Source organism: Betta splendens, chromosome 16 (assembly GCF_900634795.4).
Source record: "Betta splendens chromosome 16, fBetSpl5.4, whole genome shotgun sequence".
Lineage (NCBI taxonomy): Eukaryota > Metazoa > Chordata > Actinopteri > Anabantiformes > Osphronemidae > Betta > Betta splendens.
Window position 1 is genome coordinate 12719569 of NC_040896.2, and position 26660 is coordinate 12746228.

Consider the following 26660-nt stretch of genomic DNA (forward strand, 5'->3'; position numbering starts at 1 on the left):
AGTGAATATAAAACTCAATTATTTATGGTGGTGGTCGAGGGGCACAGGTCATGTTGTGCATGCACAAAGGGATGCTTGCGTTCTCACCTTGACAGGAATATGTAACTGGTCCCTGTGCTTGTGTGGTGGGGTGGAACTTGAAGTTTCTTGGAGGGAACAGGCAGTGGATGTGGCAACGCTGGAGGCTGCGGGGGCAGGCTGAGTGGTGATGTGGGGAAACCAAAGCTTCAGCATCATCTCTACCTGAAGGAGAGTGTTCAGGTACTTTTCCCTAAAGGAGAAAGTGAAGAGATACACATGCATGAGACAACAGGGTCCTGCAACGCTGTCTCTACCCCAAGAACTGTTCAGTAAAGCATCACATTAAAGATGAGGCTTGATGAAGATCATTGCACCTGCATTATTTGAAGTACTATTTTATAATGATGGGATGTGATGCTGGGGCAAGATGAAAAGGAGTAACAGATCAGCAGAGACAGGGTGACATCTTACCCACTGTTCGGTCTCTGTAAAACCCCCACGATCCTCTGGATTCGATCCATGGCAACGCTCTGCTGGAAACTACTCAAACCTGTCAGTCAAAAACATAATAATCCCGTCATGATTTGCACTCAGATGCCACACAGTCACAGAAGAAGCGTGTAGACGTTCATTCTTCCTCGCCGGCACAAAGACGTGCACGAACGAACATTTACTTGAGATGTTAGATAAACTGTAGTGAGCGGATGAGTCAGCCATAAAACTGACGCTCCACTCACGAGGCCCCATCAATGAGCTGCGTCAATACAGACCGCTGCACAACGGGAAATGCTCTATATCAATAGATTCAGGCTAATCAGATCATAAACCTGTGTTCAGCATCCACACGTTGGCTCCCGGTCTGTCTGGAGGCAGTGATGTCAGAATGCTTACCACGGTCAAATCGGCCCGTCTTCAGTCCATTCAGCAGCTCCAGCAGGGGCCTGACGAAACCTTGGAGCTCAGCACACTGACAGAGAGAGAGGGGGAGAAGACAGATTACTAGCGAGCTTGGATCAGGCCTCGCTGACTGATTCAGTCTGCGGGGATTTCACTTGCATACACATACATGTTGCTTTGGAATCCATTTTGGGCGGAGAGGCTTACCTTCTGGGCAAACAGCAGATCTCCCTGTGATTTTTGACTCTGGCCTAAAGGATCCGCCTCGTCCAAACGGATCTGAGCTGCCTTGCTGCCACTCCTCGACCCGGGAGGCTCCTCCTCCGTCTCCTTATCTTTCGAGCCGTTGCATGTCCACTGTGACCTAGGACTCTTTGATCCCCTTTCTTCGGTAGCTTTTTCCCCACCTGTCCCACCAATGGTCAAAGAGGAGGAGCTGTCGGTCAGGAAGACATCTGTGTCGTCATCCGCCGGCTCCGAGTCGCTGAAGAAGGGGCTGCCACTGGGGCTCAGGGAATCGAAAGAGGGCTGGGAGGAGGTGCTGCCCTGGGACTGCATTGCTGTTGGAGCAGCAGCAGAAGTTGGGGTTAGTATAGTGGTCAGTTTGGCTTAGAGAGAAACTGTATGAAAAAAAACAGTTTTGAGAAGCAGACCAATTGTGAAATGTAAATACAGGATAGCCACTAAAATAAAATATTTCAGAATAATTGCTTGTTCTTTATTTGGTAAAAAATCTAATCTCCCTTATGTTTTATCCAAAACTAATAACCAAAATTACTCAAAATGGTGGATTTACCAGTGTCCTAGTTTAAATGGGACTGGGGCTAGGCAGTAGGCACACAATGGTAGTGCATGTCTGGCTCCCATTGAGGAGATTGGAGACTGGAGAGGGGAGTACAACGTGAGGGGGGATGGGTGATGGTGGAGTAGTGAAATCAGAAGAGGCAGTCTCTCTCTCTCTCTCTCTCTCTCTCTCTCTCCACTCTGCCTCTGGTGCTCTATCTCGCCCCTCCCCTCCGTCTTGGGCTTGCTCTCCACCCCCCCTTAGATTCACACACGTACACACGCCAGCCTCCCTCTTTCCTCTCTACATTTCTGTATGCCTCTCATCTCTCTCCTCAGCTCATCCTGTTCGTTATGCACACAAGCCTGGTGCTGCTCTTCCTTTCCTCTTTGACGAACCAGCCCCCCTCCTCCTCTTCCTCTCTTGCTCACATTTTACATTCTGTATTTCTGGTCTTGTAACTACCCTCTTTTCCCCTCTCTGCAATTCCACATCGCCAGATAGAAAGTCTCTGATCCCACCAACACTGAAGGTAGAAGTTAGAGAGGGCCATGGGAATACACTCAAATAGTACACACTGACACAGCTCTTATCCATATCACAAAAAAAAGTCTGAACTTGCTCACAGACAAAGGAGATTGGTATAATTTTTCATGTGCCCACACAGAGCCCTAATAATCCAACAGCAATAACCACTCACTGACTCCACACCATCTGTCTTTCAGAAATATAAAATATATCACCAACAAAAATAAAATGTCTGACCAACATTTTATTTTTGTTGATGACTGAGAACAGTTCATATGTTATTTTGTTTACATCTGTCGACATGGCTTAACTAAAATAAATAGAAGGTCACAATAATTAAATTGGCCGCGTGGTTCCACGGGCTCAGTGACTCGGAGCGGGCACGGGGTGGAGTGGGGCGGTGCGCGTGTCGCTCCAGTCTGCACAGGTACGGGCCGTAATGTAGGTGTTGGGTTCCTGGCTGCGTCCGCACACCCCCGTGTCAACTACAGCAACCGAAGCGGCTCCGCATACAACTCTTGTGTAGCTACACGAGAAACCACGCAAACAAACAGCATTTTAAAATGGCAGGATTCAATTCATGTGACGTTACAAAAAAAAGACCCACCAGGAACACAAGAGCGGGCATTAATACAATGCATAACAAAATAGGGAGGGGGGTCCGGGGGGTGGGGGGTGTTGACTACACTAACAGATTGTAGCACATACAGCGGGACAGGAAATTCCTTCAGGCTGGTCTGGCAACTTGGAGGAACGTACGCGAACCGCTAAACGCTCACCTGGAGTGATGCGGGACATTCAGCGGCTACCACGAACGCTCGCCCACGGCTCGCTCTCCTGCTTCGATGTGACGGATGAGTCCACGCCCGGTCGCCGGTCGCATCGGGGCGCCCAGCCTCAGCGCTCTCTCCGGCACAGACACGTCGCCGGTCGGCGGCTCGTCGGTCTGACTCTCCGCTGGCCCCTTCTCTCGGCGGTTTACGAGCGTCAACATGTGCGCGGATCCACGTGCCCACGTTTTGTGCGCATTCTATTGGCTGTTGGCCCGGCGACGGCGCACGCCATTGGCGCAGCCTTCCGGCCAATGAGCGCCGTGCTCGTCGCTGATTGGACGCCGCTCCGTGCACTCAAGGTCCGGCCCACCTGTGTGTCGGCAGAGAGTATGGTGGCGAGCTCTACTACAGCGAGCGTGTGTAAACACACCGCACGCACCGCATCGAAGGCCGAGAGCTACACAATATGTACTATGCACCTCATATCACAGCCTCCTCACACCGTAATAATGCGAAACATTATGCAACTTACTGAATTTAATAATCAGACCGAGGAGCAGTACAGAAGTAACAGTCGTGGCTTGTCTTCCTCGTTGGTGTGAAGGGAGGGACGTGCAGTCAGAGATTAAAAACCTCAGATGTGAATAATCTGGACTGAGATGAAAGGCTAATCCAGATACAACCGCCTTTTATCCCCCCTGATAAAAACAGACTTGACAGTGATCAAGGAGGAAGAAGGAATAGAAGTCATTTCAGTGCTGACGTATTGATTCATAACGAGACACTCTTTACCACACAAACCATGCTGCTTCCTCTGTCTGCTGCTTCATGATACAAATATCTGGTTTTGCTACTGTTCTGGTTCCACAATTAACAACAGAAGTGTGAAAAAAATCAAAGGTTTTTAAAATATCTAAATAAAGCTTTTTTTTATTAAAACCTTTAATAATATTGTAGTTGTGGTTTAAGGTCAAACGTCTCTTAGAGGGATCTGCCCTAATGCGGAAAGTCAGTCAGCAGGTCAGGTTCATGATTTACCAACATGTACAGCAGCCTATCCCTTATGAACCCAGTAACCTCTTGAAAAACAGCAGCAACAGCATGTATAGATCCCATGCACATCATGTATACAGCTTTTATCTGTCCTCATAACGCTTTGCTCTATGATGCTGGTGTTCTTCAGCATGCTTTAAATGAAAAAGAAGAAGCAGAAATGGAGGGTAGCTCTAAGCCAGACTCGTCTTGCCTTGGTATTTCCCCGCCCTTCCCCCACAATGCATAGGCTACAGCATATGACGCCACTGACCCCTCTTCCCGGCATAAACACAGGCTGGGTGTCTATTTAACTATACATTCACTTACGGTAGCATTCTTCCTACCAGGTGACCAAATCATTCCCACTTATTATCAATGGCAATAATGATTGATCTTTGGTAATTGTAGTCTCATCTATAGGTTGTTGTTTGTTTATTCTATGGAGCAGGGGCAGGTTTGACAGAAAAAGGCTTTCCACCCCCACCACATTCCTCTGCAACATATGAACCCAGTGAACCTCCTCTGAGTTCATGCTAAAGACCACCCCCACCCTTTCCATCTTTACATCTCCCTTCCACCGAGTTCCTCTCTCATTTAGGTTCTCTGTGTTAAAAAGGTTGAAGTGTAAAGAGTATGTAGGTCAAAGTGGAGCGTGCCATTGGTTCATTGGTTGAAATTAGAGCCTTGGGTTAGTGAAGGTAGAGAACCCATGAACTCAATTGTATTACTATTGAAATTACATTAAGATGTTCATTTTTATACATTCAGTGTAATAAGTAAAATGTCTATTACATAAGGGACAAAAAATCCAACACATATATAATTGCTTTATTATTATTTTTTTAACAAATGAATTAATTTACAAACATGTTATCTGAATTTACATATGTAATACAACATTATTTAGCTTATCAATAATTAATACTTTTCTGTGTAACATATCTGAATCTGAATTTGTGGCTGGATAAAACTAAGTACTGAGTTTATGTGTCTTTCAGAGGCGTCAAGCAGTGGAGAAGTGTTGAGCAACTAATGTGTGACTCCTGTTCCAGGAAGAACAGACACACACACACTGTGTACGTAGATTGTCTGACTCATACACAATCAGACAATATATACAATTCTATACGTCCTGATTCAGAAAGACCTTGTAAAGCAAAAACTACTCCTAACAAAAAAAAACAGAACGTGTGAACATAGGCGGCTGAGAATAGTAAGAGAATTCTCACATATATGTGAAAGGAAACATGCACACTAGAGAAAAACATCTGAAATGGAACACGAGACGGGTCCCAGGATGACCAAGGATCCAGTTTTTAGAAGCTGGACGAGGAAAAAATAGAAAATGGAAGGACAGACACAGCCGACAGATAGAAGTAGTGGTTTGTATAACGTTCGTAGAGCAGCGTTACAGGTTTTTTACCAGACAGAGATGGTGTTTTGGTCCGTGACTTTTATTCTAACAAAGTAAAAAAAATTACTGACCTAATGTGACCTGCTGTGAGCGTCAGCAATTTATTTGTCCTGCTAAAACCTAGCCTTCATCAGCAGTAGTGTAATACACTGCAGTGTTCACTCTTTGTGCAGGCTCTCACTCTATAACAGGTTGCCTCTGTTAAAATAAACAGAGATTTACATTTAGATTTACAGTGACATACAAACATATCAGTGCTGAAGGAGTTACCGCCAATGCAAACTGTTGTTGCTGCTCCTTCACATTAAAAGCACCTGTTTATCAAAGCACTGGATCCCTATTATTTTGAAGCAGCCATGGGATGCAGTTTATTTCTGTTGTTTGTGCGTGCCGACATGTCGTTCACTAAAATAGATCCACTCGCGCAACAGCTGTCTTTCTGGTAACTATGCAGGGGCGACTGTACTTCACATCTGGAAAACTCAACAGCAGCGTTTGTTTGCGCTTCCCTCAGACCACAAAGCGGTGAGTGACTTGTATAAGCAGAGGGGTGGTTGGGGGAGAACTGGATACTCGCTGAAATTTACTGCTGTGTGGGCGGGGTCACACGAGGCCAGGATCATCCCAGGCCGCTCTGTGTGCCAAAGTATTCAGTTAGCTTGAAGATCAGATCGTTTATATTACTGTAATCACATTATCTAGACATTGTTTTCCTTGGTGTGCTGCTCTTTGTGAAAGCTTGTAGAAAAAGTCTGGAAAGCCAAAATACACAAGCAGGTGTGGTAGGAGCAAGCCAGCACAGACTGGGAATTTCTGGCACAACTCCGGGCACTGCTAAGGTCCATAGAGAAACAAAAACAATGTGCTGCAGCAGTTCTTTTCGCAGATAGAGAAACTTTATTATTATATGAAGGCATTTCAGGTTGTGGCTTTCAACATTTCATAACAACCCTCTCCCTGGGTTCTCCTGATGCTGTGGCTTGACCTCATTTGGCCCTGCCTTCAGTGCGATATATGATCACATAATTTTAGAATATGTCATCTATTAAATGTCTGTTATGTCTGTCTCACAGGACGAGATTGGGCTAAATAACAGAAACCTCCGTTCTTACACCGTATGAGTCTTTCACTGATTAGGTGATTGTTGCTTTACAGTAGTTATCAGTTCCACACTGATCTTTATTAGATATGAAGTAAGCTTTTTGCATTGGCATTGGTGGAACACTACTTTTATAACAGTTCTTTATCAGACGTTGCTTTGTTTAGTACAACTGTACAACCCTACAGTTAGAAATTATGTTAATATATTAATACATAGTTTGTCTCTATATTGTTAAAATTCATATATAATTTGTCTATTTTTAAAAATAATTTTTATAACCTAATGTCTGCACCGTCTTTGCGCCCTCACATTTGCAGAGGGGTGTTCACATGTTGGAGAAACGCTCAGCGGTAGATTTGTGAATGAAAACAGCTGATCCGCCCCCTGCCGAGGCGCAGCCAATGGCACGCAAAGGTCCGGTAGCCACGCCCACGCCCGGACCGCTGAGCGACCAATAGGGAACGGGAGATGGTTGCCACTGTTGCATAATTGTTGCCGAAGCGCTTCACGTTTGAGAGGGCTGGTGTTGTGTCTGTCTGCTCCCTCTTCACACACTGTGTATGATGTTTCCCGTAGCATCCCCTCCCAGACTGCAGTTAGGGTTTAACTGAGCTAAGTTAAACTTTAACTGCATGGCTATAAATAGTACAGATAACTAGTTAGTTCAGGGATGCATCCCTCTCAGCCCCCCCCCCCCCTCTCTCTCTGTTTATCTTTACATGAAGGTGATCTAACCTCTGCTGTTTTATTTCAATGTTTCAGCATCATCCCTGATTCCTGGTTGTGATAGTCCAGATCAGAGGACTAGATTTTAAAAAGTTTAACCCATTCCAAAAACCCAGTATGGATGTATAATACAAATCTTATCCGGCCAATCGGGGCATCAAGACTTTATCTGTCATTTTCTATTCACGTATCTTCACATTGTTGGTTCGTTTTAGCATGCTTTATTAATAAGCTTTTAATGCAGTGTGGATGACCATCCATTAAAGTCTCGTCAACTGCTGTAGCCAGTCTTTATTAAAGGATGACACACAGTAGATTGTGTTGGTTGAAGGCTTTTGACCAGGGTGTCATGTGGAGAGGGCTCCCTCTAGTGTTCAAAACAAATATTTTTTGCATGTTGTTCCCTATTGTGTGCAGCCTGTAGTATGTGTCACACTCCATGCAAATTTTGAGAAACCTAGTTTTTTCTCATTGTTTGCTCAACCAGATGTTAAACCTTCTAGCAAATCATTAGTGAAACATGTCATCTACATGATGGCTGCAATACAAAAAGACACAATATGTGTCAAAGCACACAGCTTTGTGTTTTACTGCTATGACATCCTGTGGTGCTTCCATCCAAACACCACAGCTATAAATGCTGCACTTTAAGGCAACAGCTTCTCATTCATCAGAAATTCACAACTGCTTTGTTTACTCTGTCACACACACCACCATCATCAGCTGTCATTGACTTCCATTGATATGTGTGTTCCTTCTACTGTTTTCTATTATTTCCATTTCTTGAGCGATGAATTAATTCTCATTTACTGGTCTCTGATATCCGTTCTTTATCCTGTGGAACTTTCCGTCCCCTTGTCTCTGTCCCGAGTGCTAAAACATCTTCACTGTCAGACCGAGTTGGGCAGGTGGGATCACTGGACCCAGTCGATCTCTCTCTCTCTCTCTCTCTCTCTCTCTCTCTCTCTCTCTCTCTCTCTCTCTCTCTCTCGCTCTCGCTCTCTCTCTCTCTCTCGCTCGCCCTTCCACTCATAGTCCTCATCTCTCAGACCGCTTTTATTCATTTCTGTGTACGGGCAGCTGCAGCCGACATGGAGTCTTTGGATTGTTTTGTGTGTCTAATGCTAGTGAGTGTACAGTGGACACCTGCTCCTGCTACCAGTAAGATCTTCATTAACATAATACTAAGCATCATGTGAGGCCTTTTCTTTTTTCTTTTCTGTTTGAGTCCTATTGTAGATTTTTTTGACAGTGAGTTGTTGTGGTGGCGATCAGATTTTACTATTTGAGGAATGTACTATTAGTTAAAGTGGCATTGCACTAATAAGCAGCAGATTACAAGCAATGAAAACATAACACGTTGTGAAATTAGGAACTCAAGGAATTTTAGGATTTCTCTTCTATTCTTTTCAGAGAATATTACCTGGACGTACAAGGGTAAGTTAAAGTTTATTTGTAGACTAAACTCTTCTAGTAAAATGTTAAGTGACGCGTGTAGACAATAACATGCAGAGTGTGGATATGTTGCACCTGTTTCTAGAACCAGACAAACAAAAGCCTGAAGTCAATCCTTGTAATAAGAACATTAGTGGAACTTTTTCTTTCTGCTTAAGCAGTTTAATGTCTAATACTGAACTTGCTGTAATCTAGTTTGTCAGTAAACACATGGGCACGTTTTCTGAGTCCACTAAGCAACATCACTATGTCAACTAAATGTTTAAATCTTTAAGATATGAAAGCCTGTGTAAGTTGGGGAGAATGTGTCCTCCCCTCATATCTCCCACCCGTTCTCCCTCTGTTCTCTCCTTCTTCCCTCTCTGTCTGTATTAGGTACAGTTCAACAAGCTGGCATGAGCACAGTAGTCACACAGAGATGATGGAGGGGTGGAGGGAGATAGAGAAAAGCAGGAAAAAGGCTGGTGGAGGGAGGCAGGTGCACGAGGACGAGGGCGCCGGACAAAAAGGGGGAGACGGGACGGGATGCGGCAAAAGCAAACCAAATCCTATCCAGTATTGTTGCAGCGCACAATAACCTATGTGTTGATTGTGTGCTGGAAACACACTGGCTGCCTTTGCCCTGAACAATGACACTGTGGGAATGAATGAGGCGCACACACTACCACTCTGCATATCCAGAGTAAAACCAAAGTGCAGTGCACACGGAAGGCAGCAAACGGTGGAGGCTGTGCCTGGAGCCAAGTGGAGCTATACATTATCCAGTTGTGCAGCGCACAGGCACGTGTGTGTGTGTGTGTGTGTGTGTGTGTGTGTGTGTGTGTGTGTGTGTGTGTGTGTGTGTGTGTGTGTGTGTGTGTGTGTGTGTGGCAGCAGGCCTTCATGCTTTGATCAGTGGAGGGGAGACCAGTCCTCCATCCCATCATGAGCCTCCTCGTGCTCTCAGGGCCTCTACACGCGTGTGTTTTTACTCCTGCCGTGTGGGGTTAGCAAGCTAGGAGAGGTCCAGCAGAGGCAGAGGGTCAGGATTTTTGTCCGGGGGTCGCCATGGAGACCTCCATGACAACCAGCGGCGGGGCAGCGGGTCTTACTTTTGAAGCGGAGTTGTGGTGCAGGGAGGGAAAGCCGTGCATGTGGTCCGTTTCTGCTGTTCAGCACTAATGTGGAGCCCCCTCCTCACATGGGGCAGCAGTGATTAGGCCTGGACTCACTGTTATGTACCACATCATGCACGGCTGTGCAGTGCAGCGATTGTGGGGGACACTTGGTTTAACTTTCTGTATTTGCAGGTCTGTAATTATAAAGAGTTTTCCTCTTCTTGCATGATGCAGAGTTTAGGGTTGAAAATCTGTCACCAGTGTTTGTTTTTTTAAAGCATTCCTCTCTTTGCAATTCAAATTCAGATCCTCTGAGCCACACGTCGCTCTCATTTTCAGACTTTCTTTCTCACTTTCCTTTTTTGCGCAGACCACCTCTGTTTTGTAGTTTTTTTTACTATTATTGAAATGTATCCTCATCAGTTCAGGTTTGGGTTTGTTTATATAATTATTTAGAAATTGTCAGCATATTTTATTGAACTGGAAGTCAAAGTGCAAATGGAAGTTAATACTAACCAGTAATGACTCTAATACTTGTTGTCTTTTTTCTTGGCTGACTTGTGTTTCAAAGTGAATCTTCTTTCTAAAAGGGATTTTCCACTACGCGGCGTATTGATGAATGGAAATAATTTTTTTGACTTTTAAAAAAAAACATTTAATGCTAAAATTATAATAATCATATTGTGATATTTTGTGGAAAATCATTGTAGAGAATTTGTAGTGTAAACAAATTGTTGCTCCATAAATACAAGCTCTTTCTCTTTTAGCTTTTTATCCTCTAAAGGTACATGAGTGGCTAAAGTGTAGATAAAATGCTGCATGGGCGGTAAATTTGCGTTTTTATGTTGATGATGATAAACGATGCTGTGACCCAACAGAGAAGTTCAAGCAATAATCACCGTGCATAATTAGAAGCTTATAAAGGAGTCTTTTGCTGCAGGACTCAGAGTCAGCGGGCTGTGTGATTGGGTGACATCACGGCTTCTGTCCTCTCTCCGTCAAAGGGTTGGTGGGCCAGTCCGAGTGGTCCGAGCATTTTCCTGACTGCGGCGGTACATCTCAGTCCCCTGTTGACATTGTGACCACCCACACTAAATATGACCCCGCTCTGCTTCCTCTGACCCCGCTGGGCTACAGCCAGCACGGCAACAAACCCTTCACCCTGTACAATAATGGACACACAGGTAACTACGGCAGCTCATTGGCTCCTAATAGCATTGACTCCCAGGTACCTGAGCAGCTGTATGCTCTGTTTATGCTGTAGCATCCTTAAGTCTGGCTGGCTCTTCAACTCCTCAAGTCAACTTTTCTGTTCTTCTCCATCAGTGGTGGTTGAGCTGCCAGAGTGGATGGGACTGGGGGGGCTGCCCTGGCTCTATACAGCTGCACAAATGCATCTTCACTGGGGCAGCGGCGGCCCGAGCCACGGGGGCGGTGAGCACACCATCAACGGACAGAGTGCGGATGCAGAGGTGTGTTTGGACCCAAACCACTGCACTAACAGTAAAACCACAAGCAGTCGAGAGATGTGACGAAGGCCTGAGAAAATGCAAAAAAAAGGTGAACGGAGCGCAAAGCAGATATTAGTGTGACCAGATTCATGTATGAAGTGAGCCCTTTACACTCACGAGGCATTGTTTGTCCAGTAATGTCACAGTGGGACTACAGGACCTTTGGAGGTCTGTCCTCCTCTTTGCTTCATATACACTGTTCTTTCTGCTCCTTGCTCTCGGCCTCTGCCTCACAAACACACATATCTGGTAGAGCTGAGTCAGCGTGCATCCCTGGGTTCAAGGGGTAAAGAGTGCAGAGACGGAGGGGACACAAGGGAGAATGAGGAGCAGAGCAGCTCCTCAGCTCTTGTCCATGTGTTGCCAACTCCCGTTTCCTTAGGGGCGAGTCGCTGGAGTGAGAGAGATGTGAGTTAATCGCGAAGATTCAAATGAAATCATGAGAGACTAAATGAAGACGAGGCAAATATTAGTTAAAAAAAAAACACAAGTGACATGCTGAGATCTTATTACATAATGAGTCCATTAGGCACGTTCCCATTCACATCAGTCTTTCCCTCCGCTCCTTCTTCGTCTGCAGCGTCAGCACGCGGCCTCGTCTCCCCCTCTCCCCCTCTCCCCCTCTCCTTTTGTGCTTTTAACCCATATTTGTCACAAGCCGAGCCGGGACCCGTCATTTCCCCTGGTCAACAGGGTGAATAAACCAAACGCGCCTTCTCCTCTCCTCAGCTGCACGTGGTGCACTACAACTCGGAGCTCTACCCCAGCGTTTCCACGGCGATGACGCAGAGAGACGGCCTGGTGGTCCTGGGAGTTCTCATTGTGGTAACAAAAGAGTCGGAGCCATGAAACCAAGCTCTTTGTTGGAGAGTGGAGAGTTTCCAACAGGAGCTTTCTTTTCTCAGACAGGTGAAGAAACCAACGTAGCATTTAATAACATCCTCAACTACCTGAGCCGCGTCAGACATGCTGGTGAGACACCTTTAAAATCATTGGACGTTTCCATTAACATGTTTGAATAAACCACATGTATGTAAATGTACACGAATCGAAATGCCAGCGTTCTGCTCTTTCTTAAGGAACCCAATGTAACGATTCTCCGTTTTCAACTTCAGATCAGAAAGTGTCCATTCCCGCCTTCGACATCCAGTCCCTGCTCCCTACGGACCTGGGGAGCTACTATCGCTACAACGGGTCCTTGACCACGCCGCCCTGCTACCAGAGCGTCGCCTGGATAGTGTTCAACGAAAGGGTCCAAATCTCCAAGGCCCAGGTGAGACTCAAACGCAGACACTCATCCAATCAAACAGAGGCCGCTTCCTATCGCTCGCTGTTAATGCATTTATCATTTATCAACGGGGAATCATGACGTGACTGCTCTGCTTGACCTCGTCACTCCAGCTGCTGAAGATGGAGACTCTGCTGTACTCCACTAGAGCCGAGGACGAGTTCAGGATCCTGCTGCAGGACAACTACCGCGTAACACAGCCGCTCAACCACAGAGTCGTCTTCACCTCGTTCTCTGCAGGTCAAACACCCATGAAGCACATGTACAGTGTCAGCTGAGCCGGTCTATTACATCACTTCTAATGAGTATAAGGCCAACGTGCTGTTCAGCCAGTGTAGATGTAAACCAACGCTCACAGTTCTGGTGGAGAGGGAATGTAAAGGGGACTGTAGGGAGAGTAGAGAGTAGACAGAAAGCATGGAAAAATGGCCGTGTGGTTGTTCTTGAGCTGATTAGAAAACAGGATTTGCAGAAGCCAAACACTGACTTCATTGTTATCACGCGAGTCTAGCTGAGAAAAAGGGGAGCGGAGAAGGAGACAGAGACGTGGGAGAGAGGGAGGCAGAGAGGCACAAAGCGGAGGCACGCTGTGTGAAGTGCTCATTGTAGTGAGCGACTGAAGTGGAAGGTCTGTGAGCTCAGCGCGGGCCCACTGGTCCCAGCGCAGCTGAACTGGGGCCGCAGACGCCGACCAGCAGACGACCCACCGCCGCTGCTTTCTAACGACCTCTCTCTCTGTTCCTGCGCTCTTGCCAGAGTCGGGGAAGGAGCTGACGTCCGGTAAGGGCACACTGGCTGCGCTGCTGCTCCACAGCGGCGCCGCTCCTCTCATCCCTGTGTCCCTCTGCTGCAGGTGAGGTCACAGCCATAGTGATCGGCGTCATGTGTGGCTGCGTGGGCCTGGCGGTGATCGTCCGCTTCGTCGTGAAGACCATACGGTGAGGAGACACCCCCCCCCCCCCCCCCCCCCCCCCCCCCGCCGCCCCAGCGGCCTGTCTGCTGCTCTGTTTCTCCTCCGGTCACAGGCGACGCCGGTCGGATTGAACTGGGTCGCCCGTGGACCCAGTGTACCCAGTCCAGTCTCTGTTCATCCTCCATCTCCCGTCTCTTGGCAGATTTTTTAAGCTCCTCCACCAAGAAACAGTCGTGGTAAACAGGTGGCATGTTTGATCTCAGTACTGACCAAGATGCTCAGTCGTTGCTAACCCCTGTTTGTGGTTTGGCTTTGGGCCTGACACACGTCTGTAAGTGCAGATCTTAGATCAGCTCTGCAAAAAAAAACTGGGGAACAAAGTCAGATATTAGAAAATCATACAAATAATCCTACATTTGGTAATTGCAGGTGCTGTATTGTGTTTTATACCAGTATAATCTAAAAAACAGACCTTCCTCCGCCTTCTTCAGTGACCTAAGGTCAGCACGTGGTCAGTGTGAGGCTGCTTCCTCACGCTTTTAACCACCGCCCATGATTATCACTGATTAATGACGGGATGCGGTGAGTTTCATTAACCTCCTCACGCTTTGATCAGCTGTTGTTAACTAAACCAGAGCTGGGACAGGTGAGATACAGTATCTAACTGCTCCTCACCCCCACATGGGAGTGTGCACATTTAACACGTCCAAACCTTGGGTCTAATGAGAGTGTGTGGGCGTTTGCCGTTACTTGCCTTGGTCACGTGCTTGTGTCTTTTGATCCTGTGACAGCTCTACCTCTAGCTGGGACGTCCTGCCCAGTAACCGGCCTGCTCCCATGCCCAGGTCACTGTTCAACGTTTAAACACAAAGTCCTAACATTAATGTCTCTGACCACATTTGTTTGCTTTCACCACCCACTGACAGTGACTGACCCTCATACGTTAGACCCCAACCCTTCACTTTTCAAACAAAAGCTTTAGGATTTTCTAACAAGCATAAATTAGAAGATAATAGATCATCATAACTGTATATTATTCAAGTGGACATTTAAACCATGTGACACAGCTGGATTGTGATCCAGTGGATTCTGTCTTAACACATTTCTTGTCCCTCCTGGTTTATTTTCATTAGTTCTGGTTACAGTAAGTGTATCTATTAGTTTCTATTGTTGCTCATCTGTCCACATTGTCACATGCCAGCGTGTCTTTACACCATCTTGTAGTGACTCCCTAACCCTGGACACATCCCCCCATGTGTTTTCTAACGAAGGGCGACCTCTGCTGGAGGTTGATGAACAAGCTACTCTCTGAGCAGTTGTGACACACGTGTGACTCAGGAGGAATGACTTTTGCCTCTGATGTTTCAGGGTTAACGAGCCAAAGAAAGCAAATGATAAAAAGCAAGACGTGGCTCTGAACTCGACATCTGACTCAGAGAAGAAGGAAGAGCCTCTGCCGCCTCCTCAGACTGAGCCCTAGCGGACCCAGCTCAGACCCCCCTCCTCCCCACCGCCGTCAGGGATGTGACTGACCTGTGTCTCCTCAGACACGCGTTCTCATGCATTAAGACAGGGGGAGGGGAACACAACGTGGACACACATCCAGTAGCAAGTTTGCACGTGAAGCACTTGTTGTGAAGTCAGTCAGTTTGCTGTGCCTGAGATGCACATCTGGTTCATGTAAAGTAAATACTATAAATAATATATATTATTGTTTTTGTTTATATTTTGCTCCTGTTTCTTCTTTGTTCATCCGGCTGTGACACACCTGCACGCTGCGCACCATGTAGTGGTTGTAAATAGTCACGGTAACATTTTTCTTTTAATTTCCCCCCAAGACGAAGTGAAAGGTAATTGAAAGGTCAATTCTAACGAAAGGAACCTGAAGCACATGTTTGATCTGTTCACGCCGTCTGAAGGAGAGATAATGTAGTAGATAGAGGAGCTCTGTGCCTGGTGCTTGGTGCAGTTTGAGTAATTGACTATTTGCTGTATATAACTCACCACCTTGGGCCATCACATTAAAACACTAAGAATACATTGTTGACTGCTGTTGTTTTTACATTGTGTGTGTGTTATAATCACTGAAACCGGTTGAAACAGGCAGACACGACATCAACGTCTGGGAGGAGATAGGCTTCATACGTAAATGCACGTCAGGCCAGTGTGGTTTTCCTACCACTTATCTGGTGGTGGCTCATAAGACGCTGCACACTGCTACTGCTTCACTCTAGAGAAAAGTGGGTTCACGCAGCAAACATCTGCAAAGAAGTGAAAGAGAGAACGAGCTGCACAGGTACAGAAATTAGACACGAAAATGAGGAAGTTTGTCATTGTTGTTACTTCTGAAAGTGAAAATCTATTTGATCTATTTTTTTACATTCTCATCTGTTACATAAATGTAAACGTTGATAAGACGGGGATAATAGTGTAACATGTGGTCCATCTTACTTTGTCTCGTGTGTTATTCTCAGCTCAGGCACTGGACTGTGAGCGGCCCAGAATAGCTCCCTGGGCCTTTAAAGGCGAGGCAGTAACGGGATCTGCGCTGTCAGCCGGCGCTGCTGGAAAGATTTACGTAACGCAGCCCCGCGCGCGCAGCGCAAGCCACGCCCTCCCACGCTCACGGGAAGTGAAAGCTGGAAGCGCGACCGAGGCACGGGCAGCGAATGTCACACCTGGAACTAACGCTTCTGCTGAAACGAGGTATGAAACGCTGTCCCGTCCAGCGGCTGCGTCCTCCGCTGCTCTCGCGGGCCAAAGGCCGCAGCTCTGCTCGGGTTTACGCAGCTGAGAAGCTCAGCTGATGCACGAGACCAAAGTTTTTGACAGAGAGGTCGTTTATTAAACCTTTTATCCACACTGATGAAAGGCTCTGCCTCTTTCTTAAAGGACTGCCGCGTAATGGCTGCTCTCGGACTTGTCTTCTCTTTTTGCATCTGGCTCCTGCTGAGTCGTCGCTCCTCCGCTAAAAACGACGCTCCCTGCCAGCTCTCCAAGTGGAACAACGGCTACGACACGTTCGTCAAGCGCCACCTCCCGTCCGGCACGCCCGGCTCCCTGGACCAGAACGACTGGGAGCGCTTCATCCGCAACAAGGGCTGCAACAGGCCGACGCAGTCCTTCCTGCGCACGTCGGACCTGGAGCGCGTGAGGGACGTGTGCACGAGCCGAGGGGGGAAGGTGTACAAGGGCAACCTGTGCATCAGCAGGCGGCCTTTCACCTTCGTGACCGTGAGGAGCGAAGTGGGAACCTGCGGGATAAAGAGCGTCCGGGAGGAGACCAAGCATCTGATCCTGGCCTGTGAGCTGCTGTCCGGGCAGCAGGACCAGTGCCTGCCGGTCCACTTCGAGGGGAACCCCGAGGACGCGCAGCCCGACAACAACGCCAGAGGCTGCAGGGACCCACAGAACCACGCTCCCGGTCCCGAAACCACTCGCCTCTGGTTGTTGCCTCTGCTTGTTTTAGCTGTTATTTATGGGTATTAACGTTTTTATAAAGTCACATAGAGCATTTTACCTTTGTATACTGACATTTTTATAACTTTTAAACAGTATTTAAAAAATGGCAGAAGAATTTCCTTTTGTAAATGTTTTAGTACATGTTCTCAGTATTTTTTGCTTGTGCTTGTTTACATGAGTTGTTTTTTATGCTTGATCAGTGCTTTCACTTATCGCAGTTTACTTTTGTTCAAAGTGCACAGAGACATACAGCTCAATAAACAGAACACAGAGTGCTGTTTACACTGCCCTAAAGTGTTTCCCTTTCAATGCATCAAACATAGTTTGTGTGCATTTTATTCCATGTACATTTACCTAATACTTGTACTGTTACACGTTTCATGCAAATAATATAATTCATATATCATCGTTCCTTGTTCCTGAAATCCAGTTACAGTATGCTACAAAATATTTTTAAATTCAACAGAATCGTCCATAGATGAATGATCATCAAGACAGCGTTTGTGTGTGTGTGTGTGTGTGTGTGTGTGTGTGTGTGTGTGTGTGTGTGTGTGTGTGTGTGTGTGTTTGTGTGTGTGTGTGTGTGTGTTGTCGAGAAGGGACAAATAAAGCACTGGTTCAAGACAGCACCTCACACCATACTCTTTGTTGCACTTGGAGACAAATAATGTCATTATTGATGCCGCTTCAGGTCACCAGTTACACAAAGTAACTTTTTAATAACGTCCTAAAAAGTATTTGTTTTATTCATGACACTTCAATAAACAAACGCTGAACATCATCCCGATGAAGACGCTCCGGTGTCTCATCTACAGTGTTTTACAACGCTAGTTAGTTAGACGCAAGATAGTGACGTCAGACAGTGACGCACGTTTTCAAGTTGTTTACGTCCTGGAACCATCAACGGTGAGTGGAAATACGCTCGACGGACATAAAAGTCCTTTTCCGGTGAAGGAGTTGCAGCATCGAGCAGAGACTCCGGTCCCAACTGGTCCGGGATGAGCTGATGGAACCGGCTCTGAGCAGGCGACGTGAACGTTACCTGAGATGGAAGCCAATCAACGTGATCAGCGCCAGCTGTGTGTGTGTGTGTGTGTGTGTGTGTGTGTGTGTGTGTGCGCGCGCGTGTCTGCGTGGTGGAAACGCACCAACTTTATAAACCTGACAACTCATGGTGAACTAAACATTTAATCATTTCTTTTCACACAGCTTTTAAAAAGTGAAACCATTTTTGGAACTAATTAGATTTTTTTTTTCAGTAAGTGAACAAAACATATCAAACTGAGGCTCTGATAATGAAGTGAGTTGACGTCTCAAACATTTTACCAGCAGTAATTGGAAGCAAGTGGTTCTGTTCATTCACGTGACGTAGATCCAGGATCTGTACGAGGACCTCTGAACGCTGGATGTGGCGACGTCCACTACAGATAAGTAAAAAACTTTTTCTTATATTCTTGATGATTGTGTTGTGACATGAGTGGGTGTAGATTTATTTAGCTGCCAGCGTCCAGACGAAAATCCTGGGTTCGGTTCCCAGGGTCGTAACCAGGTTCTTCTGTGTGGAGTTTACATGTTCTCCCCGTTTCTGCATGGTCTGTGGTTTCCTCCCACCGTCCAGAGACATGCAGTCAGGTTGAGTGGAGTTCTCACCGGTTGATGTGCAGGTCAGGAGCCTTGTCACCGCTAGATGGCAGCATGGTTTCATGTGGTCGTGAAGTGTGTGTTCCTTCAAATTCACAAAAGCGGATTCGCTTAATTACCTGCTCTGAGGTTTAGCCGCTCGCCTTTCACATCCCAATAAATGAAACTCCAAACACTCACTGAACCTCTAGAAAACGTTCAACTGTAGAATAAAGTGAATGTCTAACATGGCTGGTAGCAAAGAAGTAGAAGCATGTCTATCTTTCGGGGGGTAAATGTTCTGCTTTGTCCAGAGGCAGCAGCATATGTTTGCTGGATGCTGTTTATCACTATTAAAAACACACAAATGTGATGCACTCACACAGATAATGTGGCTTTAGGGACGCACACCGGTCGCGGACCCAGTGACCAGAGCTTGAACTCCAGTTAGGTATTTAACCACGGTCATTCCTGGTCTATGACATCATGGGATCATGTAAATTTGAGCGTGTACTGTGGCAGAATGAAGACCTCGCACACAATTGTGGAAGAAAAAAAAAAACCCAAAGTGAACAATTGTTGATTCGGGACGAAGAGGAAAAGCTACAGTGGAATCAAAGAATGAGTGCAGAGTGAGGCGGCGCGAGGGTGGGGGGCAAATACGGTAAAAATGCAGCTGCACTTCGACTGACCCGTCTGGGCTGTTGAAAAACCACGGTTAGACGTAAAAGGAGGCGAACGGCCCAAGGAGCGGGAAGCGGAGCTTGTTTTTCTGCTCCCTTCAACTCCATCTTCCTCACACGAGCTTCCTCCTCGTCTCCATCTCCTCTTTCTTCTCATATTTACTCTCCTCCAATCTTCCCTTCTGTTGTTCGGGCTTCCTGTCAACTGTGAAGCAAATTAGCATCGCTGCGGCCCAACAATGCTGTTTTACGGCGCCGTTGTCACGTCGCGCCTCCGAGGTGCCCACAGGCTCGTTAGACTGAAGGTGGCAGCGGGACAGGAAGGGAGCCCCAACAGGACCCGGGTTCAAGGACCTGAAGGGCAAACCGGAGCTCCATGTGATTGTCACCGACCACTTCTGTTCTGCAGCGCTCCTCCTTCCAGCCTCGCGTCTTTCAACCCGGTCCAGACTAACTCATAACAAACGAGCGCAGTAATTGGGCCGGGGGGGGGGGGGGTTTAAGCAGGAGGACAAAGGATGCAGGCGCCCGGGTGCGACTGCCCAGGCATCTGGAGCTGTGCTTTCAGACACACTCAGCTTTGAGTCATGGACGGGCGTTCATGACTCAAGCCGATTTCCAGTTTCCAGCGAATTCTCGAAACACAAGCTTCTCCTGCAATGTCACTTTGTGGCTGTGGGGCCGAGTGATGACTTACAGTAACACTACTGTAAGTCATCACTCGTATAGTTCCTGTGAACTACCAGCTTATACGGCAACATTATTGAGCAAAAACATGGAGGTGCATCTCAGCTGATGCGTGCTTTTTATTAGCAGTCCAACACACTCACTCACTCACTCATTCTGCATTTTCCTCTGCTTCGTGCCATCCTCAGTGTCAGCGTCTGCGTTGCTGTTTATGATTGTGACCCTTTACGGTAAAGAATTCCAAGGATGTAAATCCAGAGGCCGGCGGGGGCGAAGCTGTGTAGGATTTCACAGGGAAGGTAAGAAATTCAGGGATCTGCGCCCCTTCCGTGCCTGCACACTTATTTCCCAGTGGCTTCCTCCGAGGGCAAAGGTCACCGATAATGACTTCCAGGAGCTGGCGGTGGGGAAAGCCAGGGTTAAGTTCACATCTGGGATCAGCAGAAATACCGGGGTGAGCGATTTTTACTAGAGGTCGTCTGAATGATAAAGTGAAGAATGGCACCTCGGTGCGACTTTACTGTTGGCAGCACACACACACAAACACACACACACACACACACACCAGCTCCGACTTGCACAGACAAGTTCCTCCTTCACACAGTTGCAACATTAATGTGACATTAGCTACAACCGTACAGGACAACACCGCGCGAAGCACGCTGACGTTGCTAAATGATGTCGTCTGCGTCCACCTATCAGTTGTGTGGGACAGCACGTGGTCTGGAGTCCTTGTGGAGGTTAAGCAGATCTGGTTCAAATCTGTGTCATTTGAATGAGAAAAGGAAAAAGGAAACAGTCAGCCACACTTTAGGAAGCGAGTGTGCAGATATGTCGGCGTTCAGCCCAGTGTGAGTGTTGATACAAGCTGCAGCATGATTTGAATGAGATGGAGCATTAGCGCAAGAAACACACTCGTTCGCCTGAAACTAAAGTTCAGATTTCAGGCAGGAGGGAAAGTTTGTTAATGATATATTGGCTGTGGATGAGTGTGGAGTCAGCTTTTCCAGAAGCCTATGTTTTATATATATACATAGGCATATATATTATATTATATTGGCGTCTGTATTCACTTCTCCATCACTGTAAATAAAAACCTTTCATTTTCTAAGTCTGCGTAAATCGCTGTGATCAAAATCATCTTATTACTGTTGCTAATTACCCTCAGTTTCTCTTTGTGTTTCCATAGAGGTTGAACGCTTTTGCAGGACAGCTACAATAGGGTTTACTTTACACTTTGTGATATCAGTTGCCCACAGAGACTGGGCGAGCACAGGGAGGAGGCCGGAACGCGGCGAGGGAACTGTATATGGGTGGAAAGTAGCCGGAGAATAAGGAAATGAAGATGAGTGAAATGAAGTTGGCACCGAAGGAGGAAACCGATACTCTCTCTCTTCTCGTGTGCGTTGCGTTCTCGGCCTCTCCATCGCTGTCACTGCCTGTCTGCCTTTGATCTCTCTCTCTCTCTCTCTCTGCTTTTCTCCACAACAATGAGATAAAAAATGACCTGCACTTCAGTCTCTAACTTTCCCTCCTTTTCTTTCCTCTCCTTTCCCTCCTCTCCCCGTCCTTTCTCCCCATTCTACCTCTCTTCAACATACTTGAGGAATGTGTCAGGGCGGCACAAAAGAACAAAAGCTTGACAGGAGGAGGAGGAAGAAAAGGAGGAGAATGGGGGGAGGAGGGGGGCGTGGTACGAGGTAAGCGAGAGGCAGAAGGGGGGAATGGAGGGAAGGAATGAGTGGAGGGAGAATGGCTGAGGGGAGCGGACCATGGTTGAGCGGACCTGAATGCCGAGCTGTGTTTTGTCATCACATGCTGACGCGCAGCATCACACAGGGCCCTCCATCAAACCGCACGCACGCACGCAGGGCGGCGGAGGCTGCGGCCGCGCTCCGCTCCGCAGCTGTCCGTCCCATGAATTTCTCATTATGTAATCTTGGTGCGCTGATGCGCCAGTGGCGGGACTGAAGATGAATCCTCCCGCATTGTGACCTTTGTGTTTGCATCAGCCACCTTCAAACCGGGAGCAAACTCAATTTGTCTTGTGAACAGAGCAGATCAACAGACCACCAAAGCAGCTGTGAGTCCTATTATTGTGGTACTTGGTCCATACCTTCCTGCTCCAGTCTCATTGGCTATTTTATTATTAATATTATTTATTTATTTATTTTTGCATGAATCCAGCAGTCAGATGAATAAAAACATCAGCTTTATGACAGCTCTATTTGGATCATCTGTTTTCTGGACCAAGAGGAACTAGTATGAACATGCCGTGATTGTGGCTTGGTGTGTGGCCAGAGATGATACGGAAAGACACAATGCGAGCTGCCTTTGTTCTCATCAAAAAAGGCCCGCTGGGCTCAAAGCGAGGCGCTGGATAGGGACGCACGTCCGCGCGTAAAAGCGCATATCGCGTTACCAAATATCCGTCCGGCGCTGGTGTTCGTTTGCGTTAGTGACTGTGTGTTCACACTCTGAACCGAATGTTGGCTCACATTCGGTTCAGAGTGTGAACGTGTGGACCATACAGTCGGCCGGAGGACATTCTCCTGGTGCCCCCCGTACCACCGAGTCTCCCGGGTTACCTCACGCTAATTCGCCGTGCAGTGTAGCGGATGAGATCATCCATCAGGAGTCAATAGTTAACGTCGGCTTTGTCTCGTCGCCATCCGTCATCGGTGCTTTTGCGTGTGTGTGTGTGTGTGTGTGTGTGTGTGTGTGTCTTTATAGGACTACCTCCGACCCTGCGGCCCCTGACCCTACCCCTACTGAGGCGCTGTTCCGAATGCCCCCGCGTCTCCTCCTCCTCTCTCCCCTTTCTTCCGTCTGAGCAGCGGGGGGCGACAGGCTCTGAGGAGACACCGTCCGACCTCTTATTTAATCCCCTTCTTTCCGTCTGCCTCCCTCGTGGGTTCAGGGAGTGTGTTTTTTCTCTCCTGACGCAGGCCCCGTTAGATGGATAGGCCGCCGGTAGAGGATCCCATTACCGCAGCTTTTATTTTTATGACGGGGCGCCGTGGCGCACGCGGGGCTGGGGGTGAACTTGGCGTCCCCGGCTCTCTCCTTGCGCACACTCGCTCACAAACATCACATTTGTGGCACTCGAGTGGTTCTTCCTTCGCGCCGTCCTGCCAAGAGGACGTGTTCCGTCACCACACTGGCCTGGCCACATTCTCCCAGCTGTTTCAAAAGAAAAATCCACTGACTTCATGACAGTGATGCGATTCACGGTGCGTGGCTACAGGTACGCCTGGGGGCTGAAGGGGTCTTCGGGTGCGGGGGCGTGGTCAGGTTGGGACTTGGCAAACCTTTGCCCGTAATGTGCCGGCCGCCGGGGCGTGTCTGCATAATAAGGGGCGTGCGCCTCGCTTCACACGCGTTATATCCTCCGGTGCCATTCATTTGTTGCACAGGCAGTTAACGCGCACACGGACCAGATACGACCCCCGACAACCGCCGACGCGTCCCCGCTACAGCGCAGCAGTCAGTGAACGGGCACGGGGAACCACCCTGCGCGCCAGCACGCACGCACGCACGCACGCACGCACGCGGGACAGCGGCAGCCCTCTGACGCGCACGGCGCAGCGCAACCGGCCATACTTGGATTTGACAGTTTAACGACGTTAATCCCGCCTGTGAACATGGAGCGTAAAATCCCTGACTTTTCCGGCACCTGGCACATGAAGAGCTCTGAAAACTTCGAGGAACTCTTGAAAGCCTTGGGTAAGACGTTTCCATTCAGATTTTACAGGCACCCTGGTCCAAGGTGGCAGCAGTTTGGCAATTGTTTTTTTTTTTTTTTGCGCAACAGTGGTTTCTTGTGCGTCTTTTATTCCCGTGCTTGATGACACAGATCCAATGTGTCAGCTCAAACTGCAGCGTTCTCAGCACATTGTAGGTCAGATCTGCCTCTGCGCCCTGCGCCAGCGGGGATCACCCTCCGTGGGGGGGTGTGGGGGGTCTTTGTCATTCGGCATAACCAGAAAAAAAGAAAAATCAGTCGTTGGCCTCCTGCCAGCGCACCCCGCGTTCCCTCTCCTGTCCCTTTGGTTTGACACAATAGGAACAAACGGCGGCACATCTGTCTGTGTCACGGCTGCAGTGAGTGTGTGTGTATGTGTGTGCGCGCGAGTTCGGGACAGAGAAAACGAGTTGAAGGTCCGTTATGACAATAATCCGAGGTGACAGTCGGGAAATAAAGAACGCCTGCTGCTGCTGGGATTTACACCAGTCCCGTCTGCGTATGTGGCGCATCACTGGCGCGGCTGTAGTCTGGACAGGTTTCAGCGTGCGCGTGCGCGTGCGCGCGGGCGCGCGCCAGAGCCGCCTGTCAGTAGTAGCCCGTTCCCATTAGACGAGTTGCCAGCGCATACCCGGAGTTCTGTCTGGCTCTCTCCAGTACGTGGGCCGGCGCTTTTGCGCGTGCGTGCACTGTGATCAGCTTGAGCCACGGCGCGAGACGAATACTGTGCAACTGATCGAGACGTCGTCGTACCTGCGTCCTCCTATTTCTCTCTATCGGCCCTGCTGATGAGGAGAAATGGGCCCTGGTTCCGCTGTGGGTCAGTGCGCAGCTGGAGGCAGCCTGTCGGCACCCCCCCCCCCCCCCCCTCCAGCCCCCACTCCTCCCCTCATCCCTCTCCTCCACCTCTCCCTCATCCGCCTCGGTCCCAATCGCTTCCTCTGCCCTCTGCTCTCTGGCCTCTCACCCTGACCCTGACCGCCTGCTCATGTGTGTGGGTCTCGATGCCTCTCAGGTCTGTGTGCGTTTGGGCGTTTCGGCCATTTTGTTCTTAATCCTCTTCAGACTGGCAGCTACCTGAGAATCCTCGGCCCCCAAATGGTCCAAAAGCAGCTAGACTCCCCGTGTGAGCCAACAGTCTGCACACAGAGGTCGGTGTGACCGGGTCCACGCGACCCACAGCGCCGGCAAACGGGCATTTTGTCAGTGAAACCTTTCAATGAGACGAATGCCGGTTCAAACAGACGGTGACGCTCGCTGCTGGTGCCCACTGAGTGACGGGGCGCTTTTCAGTGTGTATATATTTACCCTCGGTGACAGGTGGGAATGCGTGAGAGGTGGGAGGTGCGAAACCCGGCTCGACGGCAGACACACACTTCCCCTCGCACAGGACAGAGACCTTCACACGGCCCGCGGGCCTCCTCCTCTTCCTCCTCCTCCTCCTCTTCCTCCTCCTCCTCCCTGCATTCGTCTGCAGACGCCTCCCTGCTCCTCGTTCCCTCTCCTGGATCGTTGCTTTCCACGTTTCGTTTTTCCAAAATACACACTTACGCCTTCACGGTTTCACAAACACACAATTGTGCGTGCAGTCGGACAAGTGGTGATTAAGTGCGAGGGGAATTCAGACGCGCTGGACACGTTTTGTCATATGACTTCCTCTGCAAAACACTGAACAAGAAGCATCATTCTGCGCAAACAGCCCGCGCGTTTGCACCATTCCCGTCTCCGTCCTCTAACTCGATGTCCTTCTTTCAGGCGTGAACGTGATGCTGCGTAAGATCGCGGTGACCGCAGCCTCCAAGCCGCTGGTGGAGATCACGCAGGACGGAGAGACCATGTCCATTAAGACCTCCACCACGGTCCGCACCACCCACATCACCTTCACTGTGGGGCAGGAGTTCAGCGAGAGCACGGTGGACGGGCGCCCCTGCACGGTACGCGCCCTCACTCCTGCTGTTTGCTCTGCTGACGCTCAGCGGCTTCATGGGCGTCTGGGGAGAGATCACATCACTCTGTTTCATTTGGCTTTTCATCATCTTTGGAGCGATAGCGCGTCTCCCCCCTTCCTCGGGCCCCGCAGGACCCTCAGGATACATTAAGTTTCTTTACACTCCTCTACTGTCCCTTTTAAGTTGTCGTCTCCCCCCTCCTGGCCTTTCCTGCCCTCTCTCCCTCCCTGCTTCTCCCTGTTGCTCTCTCCGTTTTCCCATAGATAGCCTCTGTTTGCCGTCTCCAAAGCAAACACATGCTCGCCCGCCCCTCGCTCTCGTAGCCTCGAACGCATCAGAGGCTCTCGCCGCTCGGTGAACGCCCCGCTCCGTCCTCGCTTTCTCTCCCACCGGCCCCTTCCTCAGCGAGTGCTCGTCCACGCCTTGTGTCATTCACTCGTCCTCCTCTGTCCTCAGAGCTTTCCGCGCTGGGAGACGGACAGTAAGATCAGCTGTGAGCAGACTCTGCTGAAGGGAGAGGGACCCAAGACGTCCTGGACCCGAGAGATCACCAACGACGGGAAACTGATCCTGGTAAAGGACATGAGCATCACGGCCTTGTTCATCAGTGTGTGAGGCCGCTCAGGTTCACTGACCTCCGTCCTGTCCCATCATGGCACAATCATCACAGCAAAGCCGTAATTGCATCGTATCATTTTTTTTCATTGAAAAAATTGTACATGTAAAAAGTAATTACAGGCGGCAGCTGATTGATTGTTGGCTGTAAAGCTTCAACCTCGGACTCTGTGTTTTTGAAAGCGTGTTGGTGTAGATGTGTGTTGCACAAACTGCTGCTGCTGCACGTTTGCGTCATCAACGTGCCGTGTATTATTTTAGTCATAAAACGCTTTGGCTGCTGTTTTAATTAGTGGCATTTTCTACTAAATGAGCTTTTTATGAGGAACCACGTTAAATGCTTCCGTCTCTCTCT

The 26660-nt window shown here is 48.5% G+C and overlaps 4 protein-coding genes across 12 annotated transcripts in view; 3 read left to right on the forward strand and 1 right to left on the reverse strand.

Moving 5' to 3' along the window:
• LOC114843751 (circadian-associated transcriptional repressor-like) overlaps positions 1-3244 on the reverse strand; it is a 6288-nt gene extending 3044 nt beyond the window's left edge. Inside the window, exons 1-5 of the mRNA XM_029130588.3 lie at positions 3010-3244; positions 1126-1478; positions 913-988; positions 493-571; positions 88-271 (exon numbers count right to left, since the gene is read on the reverse strand). Of these exons, the coding sequence (XP_028986421.1) occupies positions 88-271; positions 493-571; positions 913-988; positions 1126-1478; positions 3010-3028 (711 nt within the window). The 5' untranslated portion in view covers positions 3029-3244. The remainder of the gene's footprint in view (positions 1-87; positions 272-492; positions 572-912; positions 989-1125; positions 1479-3009) is intronic.
• ca14 (carbonic anhydrase XIV) overlaps positions 1-15584 on the forward strand; it is a 24295-nt gene extending 8711 nt beyond the window's left edge. The window contains exons 1-13 of one of the 8 annotated variants that reach the window (XM_029130594.3): positions 8299-8441; positions 8694-8717; positions 10837-11016; positions 11159-11304; positions 12073-12168; positions 12249-12315; positions 12459-12616; positions 12745-12871; positions 13388-13411; positions 13485-13569; positions 13747-13780; positions 14336-14389; positions 14913-15584. In XM_029130594.3, coding sequence (XP_028986427.1) covers positions 8372-8441; positions 8694-8717; positions 10837-11016; positions 11159-11304; positions 12073-12168; positions 12249-12315; positions 12459-12616; positions 12745-12871; positions 13388-13411; positions 13485-13569; positions 13747-13780; positions 14336-14347 — 1023 coding nt within the window. In that variant the 5' untranslated portion in view covers positions 8299-8371 and the 3' untranslated portion in view covers positions 14348-14389; positions 14913-15584. Of the gene's footprint in view, positions 1-5832; positions 5978-8298; positions 8442-8693; positions 8718-10836; positions 11017-11158; positions 11393-12072; positions 12169-12248; positions 12316-12458; positions 12617-12744; positions 12872-13387; positions 13412-13484; positions 13570-13746; positions 13789-14335; positions 14390-14912 lie in introns of those variants that run through there. The other 7 variants (XM_029130590.3, XM_029130595.3, XM_055502879.1 and 4 more) reach the window with 7 other exon arrangements.
• Positions 15585-15699: 115 nt separating this feature from the next.
• On the forward strand, positions 15700-17300 carry LOC114843753 (uncharacterized). The gene is made up of 3 exons (XM_055502880.1): positions 15700-15840; positions 16019-16250; positions 16437-17300. The coding sequence occupies exon 3, from the start codon at positions 16449-16451 to the stop codon at positions 17031-17033; it is 585 nt and encodes a 194-aa protein (XP_055358855.1). The 5' UTR covers positions 15700-15840; positions 16019-16250; positions 16437-16448; the 3' UTR covers positions 17034-17300.
• A 940-nt stretch (positions 17301-18240) lies between these two features.
• crabp2a (cellular retinoic acid binding protein 2, a) overlaps positions 18241-26660 on the forward strand; it is a 10784-nt gene continuing 2364 nt past the window's right edge. The window contains exons 1-4 of one of the 2 annotated variants that reach the window (XM_029130162.3): positions 18241-18437; positions 20185-20295; positions 25497-25675; positions 26147-26263. In XM_029130162.3, coding sequence (XP_028985995.1) covers positions 18413-18437; positions 20185-20295; positions 25497-25675; positions 26147-26263 — 432 coding nt within the window. In that variant the 5' untranslated portion in view covers positions 18241-18412. Of the gene's footprint in view, positions 18438-20184; positions 20296-23386; positions 23723-25496; positions 25676-26146; positions 26264-26660 lie in introns of those variants that run through there. The other variant, XM_029130167.3, reaches the window with a different exon arrangement.